Below are 8449 nucleotides of genomic sequence, written 5' to 3'. Positions count from 1 at the left end.
TCATATCTATGAGCTTTTCAACAATTAATCTCTTGATTATTATTTGTTAAAATTCTTTGACAGTGTATTTTTTATGTGGTAAATCCATTTAAAATGACGAATTTAGGAAGCTAGTGAATGGAAAAGTTGATACGGAAAGAGTTTAAAGACATTTTTAAAATACTTTGAGAAGATGTCGGCCTTTTTTTTAATCAACTCTTTCAGATCTTTTACTGCTTTATTAAATTTTCTTTTTTCTGCATTTTTTGCCCGAATTATACATGAATGTACATGATGTGTATGTTGTTTTTTTGGAGATGTTTCACTGTTAGAAATCGCGAAATATGCTGCTTCCTGTAATATTCATTTCTGGTGTTTATATATCAATATTTTTTCTCCAAATAGGGGCTAGTTAGTTCTGTTATTATACAGAGGAGGGTCTTTATCTTTGAAGATAATTTTTGAAGAAACTGTTATTCTTAATTATTCCGTTTACTATTATTCGTGTATGATCAGAAGACAGATTGAAACACGATTCTGCTCGACACTTTTTTGTATCAATACTTTTTGTGAGACAGAAGTCTATAGTATCGGCTTTTTTATTTCATTTACAACAAGCTGGTGAAAATCACTTGATTATGTTTTTCCTCCAAATCTCTCGAATGTTCTAAAATAACGATATTATGATGTTGGAACAAGATCATCGATTAAAACAAATATTTAAAAATGTTTAAATATATCTATATACTAATCGGCTTAGCGAAAATTTTGCCTCCTTTATTAAGGAAAACAAGGACACCTGGAGGCGTGAAACTTATATCAAGGAAGAATTTTTAGGCCTAATATTTTTGTGTAATACGCGCTACAAATAAATATATTCCAATAAAATGCCATCAGATCGGTGACACAAAATATATAAACAAACTCAACGAGTAGCTATGCGACTAAGAGTTTACCTGGCCGACAATAATATACTTGGATTGAATCTCGCTGGGGATAAAGATTTTATTAAAGTTTTTAAAATAAAATAAAGGACAGTGTCCGTGTTAAAGTTAAGTGAATGATTGTTTGTTACATTTGAAATGAATATTAAAATGGAAAGTGTGAAATTAAAACATTATTAAACAAAGTTGTATAATTTTAGCAGTGTTTTATGTTACTTTCAGTTATTCCCATGTTATTCGAATTATTACAAGACATTTATTATTTTAATTAATGTTATATATCAAATACGTTTCTGATCTTGTATTGAAAATACTGTGAATACAAGTTTTAGTAACATATATTTTTTAAATTAGTCCTTTTACTCTATTATGAGAGAAACATGAATAATTTAATACATTGTGGTCAAATTTCTACCACACTTATCCATTATTATTTTATCCTACCACATTTGTTTATACGAATGCTAACACACGAAAAAATTATATTGAAATAAATTTTTAAAAATGTTTTCTATAAATCGATTTAGATATTGAACGAGGCATACCTTATTGTCTCAATTAGATCGTAAAAAGCGCATTCCAGGTATAGCTCTGCTTATCGTTGTTTATATAAGTTATTCATAAAGCAAAAGTTGCTCATTCTCGATTTAAACACGACCACAGGTAAATCACAAGTCCGTGCCCACTTTACAAAATGGTTCTCATCAGAGAATGGACCGAAGATGAAGATTGGGGTGAATCCAGAACTGCGTTAACCAACAATCCACAGTTTGAATCTCCAAGACCACATAGAATCGTGGATTTCGTTTCCATCGATGAAGTGCGCTATTATTCATCAAGCTCACCACCTCGTTATGTTGCAAGACCTCTGTTAATGGTAAGTTAATCAAAATCATTATTTTTTACATCAAAACAGATGCTTGGAACTGTGATATTAACATTTTATTTTGTTATTACTGTTGTTATATACAAATCTAACATCATAGTTCAACATACATCAAAATTAGTTATTCCAACTTCCGTATTGTGGTTTGTTAAGAAATATTAAGCAATTGATAAAACAAAAACCAGTAATTTAACATACATAATATATTTATTTCAATAACACAGTATACACTACCGTTTTAAAGTTGGCAAACATCCTATTTTTAGTCTACATAAAAAAGGCTGCATTAATCTTTATTTTATTATTTCTATGACCGTGCTTATAACAATAATTAACAAATTTACTAGTTCAATAGGGTAGAGGACTGTAATAAAGACCTTTTGAATTATTTTTAATAAAGCTTTAAGATTAGTAGTTAATTTTAAATGCATAGCACATTTTGATATTTGATTTTAAAAGTGTATGAAAAATATTGCTACTTTTAAAAATATTTAGAAAATATTGATAATTTTCCTGGTTGTTTATATTCTTTAAGATATCAAAATATCGATATTTTACTCCGCGGCCGACATCCTCATGTTAAGCATGATGATTAATTAATTTAAGCATGACAAGATCTAATTGTGGGGAATCATAGCTTGCGCACAAGTATTTGTGTTTGCAACGATGCAAGTTCTTGCAAATTATACGTATAATTGAGGAATATAATATAAATAGTTTATGAATCATGTTGAATTCACAAATTAACTTAATATTACCGTTGAGACTCATGTTAATATATTTTGGCACATTTTTCATATCCTATAATATAAAAATTTAATATGAACAACCTTTTATAAACATATTTCATTGTAAAATAATTTTGTAAAGAGAAAAGAGAAAAGTAACAATATCTAATTATTTATCAATATATATAGTTATAGTTTTTTTTTTAATTATTATACCTATAAATTAGTTTTAAAGGATTTTTTTAAAATTTGAATCTTTGTTGTGAAAAATGGGTATCAGTATTTTATTCATGGTACTGTCCATCGATAGCGACTACACTTTCCCATCTTTCAGGCAATCTACGGATTTCATCTCGAAAGAACGATATATCTTTACTCATATGTCGTTTGTACTCATGTCGTTCAAATATTTGAAAACTGTTTCTTGTCTTACTGCCAATAATTGTGCATGTTCTTCTAGCCTTTTATGCAGATAATCACCGAGTTCTTTGACACATAGTCTTCGGTGTTAAAATCACTTTTAACTTTTGAAACGTCGAAACCAGTATTCACATGTTGAAATCGATGGAGCATGGTTTCCATAAGCTTCAAACAGCATTCGTTGACCTTCAGCCGCCCCTTTCTTCAGATTAAAGTAAAAAAGTAAAACTTTCCACAAATGCGATTTACTCGATACATATTCAGACATTTTCAACGCATTGAAAAAAATGTTTGTTTACACTTCGACGAAATGACATATACTGAAAACTGAAGTCTGTCAGTAAAGCGATTTATTACACAGTAACACCATCTGTCATCTAAAATAAAATCAAATCCTTTAAAATTAATTTAAAGCCATGATACCTTATAATTTCTAAACTTTTACAACCTAGCGTATTTCGTAAGATTGAGAATATAACCTCAAAGCTCGAGAAAATTTTTATTCCATTAATAATTTTAATCTCATTAGATGCTCGACATAAATGTTTTTGTACAGCGGTAGCTTTCTTTCTTAAAATATAAAAAATTACATCAACATTTCAATAAAATACTTTTGTAATCGTAAATTGATCATAAAAGAACAATTCGATTAAAAGAAAAAGCGCTCTGACGTATCAGAATTCATTTTCGAGCTTAATTTTTTCGATTTTATCGCTTTCTTTTAAACGATCGACGATTTTGACTAATATACGGTAGTCATTAAATTTATATGTATATTTTCAATATCCATTAGTACTGTTCTAAGAAATTTTATATTATTCAGACAATTAACTGATAGCAGTTAAATGTAGAAATAAACCATCCGTCATTCGCCAACAATGGCATTTTGTTTTAAAACGGTCTACACTTAACAAAATAAATACAAATATATAAGTGAGAATATAGGGTGGATAAATCATCTCAATATTTCACATTACGTCATATTTTACAAGTGTCGTTAGAAAACATATGTAGTCTGAAGTATTTTGGAGAATGATGTATATCTTTAAAGACTGTTCGAATATTTTAAACCAGTCATTTCGAACAACAATATTAAATTAATCATGTTTCTCCCATAATAGACTAATTTAAAAATTATATGTTACTTTTAATAAACTTTTAATATAAAATGAGAAATGTATTTGATATAGAACATTAACTAAAATAATAAATGCCTGTATATTAAAATATATGCAACTATCTCAAGAACTAACACTCACTAATATATATATATATATATATATATATATATATATATATATATATATATATATATATATATATATATATATATATATATATATATATATATATATATATATTTTAAAGTCTCCTTTTACCAACTATGAGTTTATCTGGACTGGGCCTAAAGTTTAACGTGGGCTCCGAACCACGGTCCTCAGCATTAAGCCTACCGACTGCCGAGTGACCAACTTTAGAAATCATCTCAGAAGACATCCGGTCTTACCCAGCCTGGTTATTGGCGTGACTGGGATCATATTCCTTGTCGGATTTTACACTCTTGCCTAGAACATACACAAATATTAAACAATCACAAACATAAATTTACGACCATGCCCCAGCAGGATTCGAACCCGCGGTTATCGCAACCGTAGGAGGACCGTCCCATCGCCTTTACCACTGCGCCACCAAGCCGGCATTTAATTAAATCTAATTTCCATTAACTTTCAATAAAACCACAAAGTATTAATAAGTGTAAATTACTACGCCATTGAACATTATAACAAAGTATCAAAAATAGGAATATTTTAAGAACCTCGGAGCTTCAAATATAAGTATACATGATCTTTCTTTACTTTTATGTTATAAACATAATGAATAGGAATAGGAATAGGAAATGAATAGGAAGAATAAATGAAGTAATACATGTTTGTATACAAAAACAGAGAATATGTGAATTAAACAATTTTGAAATTGATATTTGACTTAAAACGATAACGAACATAATTAGGTAATTAATTTTTTATAATTTAGAAATGTATATTAAAGGTAAGTATTTACAATCATTATAAGTTAACTATTGATTTTCCAAAACCTAGGTCTATATATATGTAAATAATCAAAATAATTAATTTAAGGTTTAAAGAATAAGATGTGATAGTCACATATCTTATTGCAATGATCATTACACACCTTAATATTTATCAATGCTTTAAAATATTTACAAATATACTGTTAATAATTCATAATTTCTTCTATTTATCCTATGTGTTCCATCTATGCAAATTATATAATTAGTTTCATTTTAAATTCTACATATTTTCATTACTTCATTTATATATTCATACAGTCCTTATATTTTATCCATAATTCTCACCTAAAGTATATATTACGAAAACCATAAATACACCAAGCTGATTAAAAGAAAAAATAATTACAAACATTAAAAATGTATGTAATTAAGAAAATTGCATTATTCTTTGCTTTTTTATTTCACTATTCGATCTCGCCCTTGCAGATAGCTCATCTTTAGTTTGTCTTCTATGGCTTTCATTTATCTATGGCTTTCTACTTTTTTTTACGTCCCATGTGTCCCAACTAAAAATATATCAAACTATTTTATAACTGCTAATATTCTAGTTAATAGTGATTTTAACACTTGATGCACACATTAACGTATTATTACCTGCAATATTCGGTTAGTGCTTTATTAATAAATGTATTTACTAATGAAACCTGAAATTAATCAGAAATCAATACAAGTAAAATTTACAGAAAAATATTAACAACCTTTAGAATTACCTTTAGTACAATGATATATCATGAACCATATCAATTAATAATAGTCCTTAAGCAAGAATAATTTTTCTTTTTCTTCACCAGGCATTAAATTAAATGAATATTGTGATTTCGAAAATCTAAATATCTTATAAGCAAAGAAAATAGACGATTCTTGTTATTCTCGAATTTTGTTAATCTATGTTGGGATGAAATTTTCACATATACCGGGCTTCCACAGCTATATACCTTCCGATAAAGCGGGAATATTAATTTGTTTTCTCTTAATCTATTTTTATCCAAACTTGTTGACTTTGGCTTCATTTAATAATGTTTTAATCAGTCACTTTCCATTTTAATATCTTTTCAAATTTAAAAAACAAACCCTCACTTAATTTTAACGAACATAATCTTTTATTTCATTTTATAAACTTTTAAAAAATCTTTATTCCCAGCAAGACTCAATCTTAGTACGTTATAGTCGGCAAGCTAAACTCTTAACCTGCATGGCTACCAGCTGGGTTTGCTTATATATTTTGTGTCACTGATCAGATCGCTATTCCAGGTTGCTTGATTTGGGCGTTTTTCGTTTTATTAGAATATATTTATTTGTAGCGCATATTACACAAAACTATTAGGCCTAAAAATTCTTCCTCGATATAAGCTTTGAGCATGCCAAGTTTCACGCCTCCAGGTGCCCCCGTTTTCTTTTAAGAAGGGAGGCAAAATTTTTGCTAAGCCAATTAATACATAGATAACACAAATTCTTCAAATTCGACCATTAGAAACATCTATTTTACTGGTATCAAATACAGAGATTATTTTTATTGTCATATTTATCACTTTACTTAATTACCAAAAAATATACAAATACTTTTGATCAGTAAATATTTCTGATTAAAAATATCCCCATTAATTTACTTGTTCCTTCGAAAAAGCGTACACAATAATTATTAACATTATAAAAACATTATTATTCTATTTTTTCTTGTTGATAAATCATTTACAAATCAATATTTTATATTATTATATGAGTAAACATGTTTGGAAGATACCATTAAATCATTATCGCCATACTGTGGTTGCCTATCTCTATAAATTTGAGATTTATGATTCTAATTTACGTAACTTGAAGACAATAAATGTTGTATCTAAAGTAAACCTTTACTCGGTATCGTACCATACTAAACATAACGCCTATTATCTAATATGATGGTTCTGAAATATATAAGAATAATAATTATATTAAAATTCAAAACAAAATATGCTTCATATATATTATGTTTAAACTATTTTTTACAAATAATATATCCAATAAAAAACAACTTATTATTCAATTTATGGAACTAATAACTATTATATTTTATAAAATACATTCTTAAAGATAGAATTACCATATTTAATGCAACCAATAATATCAGTAATTTATTAACACACATTTTTAATCTTTATAGTTATTTTTCAATATCATTTCGAATGCATTGTGTATATTTCATATTGAATTAAAAATATATTATTTCTGCCAAGCATCCAACTCAATTAAATTAATGATAAGAGTTACTTTATAAATATTCTAAAATAGATTTTTTGTCTATTCTTAAAAATAAATATGTTTTAAAATTAAATTGACTAAAAATAAAATTAAATATAAATAAATGAAAATTAATTAATTGCCCTAATTAAATAAAAATCAGTTTGGACAAAGTTTTATTAAGTGGTCTATTGAATCCTCTATTCATCTTTAATGGGCGTGCTTTTCAAACTCTGACAATTTACGTTCAAACTTTTTATAATTTTATTACCTCGTGCTAGATTCATGGATCCATAATATTCAAAATTAGGAATACCACATTACATATGTTACTTAATACATTTGCTTTCAACTTTACTTTAATAAATGGATATCTATTGACATGTTTGATTTGACGCCTAAGAATATAATTAAAAAGGTATTTATGAAATATGTTTCAATTAATAGTTACTAGATGATCTCCTGCTAAAAATAAAATATATTTTAATCCTAACATTACATCTAGATTGTATTTACAGTTGCATAATCCTAATTTTTTTTTACAGATAACTGATGGGGTTATACCACAACGATTGCCAATACGTTTACGAATATTCAGGTATATTCGAAACAGATTGGCTACTAAAAAATATGGAGGAAAAACAGTCTTAAAGTGGATGAATATTGTTATATCATATGCAGCCCTAGTTGTACTTATGATAGCAGTAATGGCTGTCATGTATTATGCAATGACATATACCACTAGTAAAGAATTTGGTACAGGAGGAAACAATGATAATAATGAAACTTTATATTAAAATGTATTTGTAATTTTTTATCTATCATCACTATCCATATATCAACCAAAGATTATATTAACGTTTTTTTATATTCAGATAATTTCCACTAACATATTAAAGTTAATCCATTTAGTTAATCAATAAATATAATAAGTTATAATAAAAATCATAATTCAAAAAGTATATATTTTTTGAAGTAAAAAAACGTACTAAAAATCTATTTTGAATAACAAAATTCTAGTAAATAATAGCTAAACGTGGTAATGTAAGTAAAATGTAAGTTAGGTATCACCAAAATTTAATTAAAACTTTAAAACTTAATTAAAATAAATGAAGCTATGATATTGTGACATGTTCAATAATAAATAAAATTCTGTTAACTGCAATTGTGTATTTTATTATTA

The 8449-nt window shown here is 26.9% G+C and overlaps 1 protein-coding gene across 1 annotated transcript; it reads left to right on the top strand.

Moving 5' to 3' along the window:
- Window positions 1-1589: 1589 nt before the first annotated feature.
- On the top strand, window positions 1590-8192 carry LOC143197604 (uncharacterized). The gene is made up of 2 exons (XM_076406145.1): window positions 1590-1800; window positions 7812-8192. The coding sequence occupies exons 1-2, from the start codon at window positions 1618-1620 to the stop codon at window positions 8061-8063; spliced, it is 435 nt and encodes a 144-aa protein (XP_076262260.1). The 5' UTR covers window positions 1590-1617; the 3' UTR covers window positions 8064-8192.
- Window positions 8193-8449: the final 257 nt, after the last annotated feature.

The sequence above is a fragment of the Rhynchophorus ferrugineus genome, unplaced genomic scaffold, assembly GCF_030347505.1.
Source record: "Rhynchophorus ferrugineus isolate W39M unplaced genomic scaffold, kcgeb_rfMv2 rfM5, whole genome shotgun sequence".
Taxonomy (NCBI): domain Eukaryota; kingdom Metazoa; phylum Arthropoda; class Insecta; order Coleoptera; family Curculionidae; genus Rhynchophorus; species Rhynchophorus ferrugineus.
The sequence above is the reverse complement of the archived record's forward strand: the minus strand, read 5'-3'. Positions and strand labels throughout refer to the sequence as shown.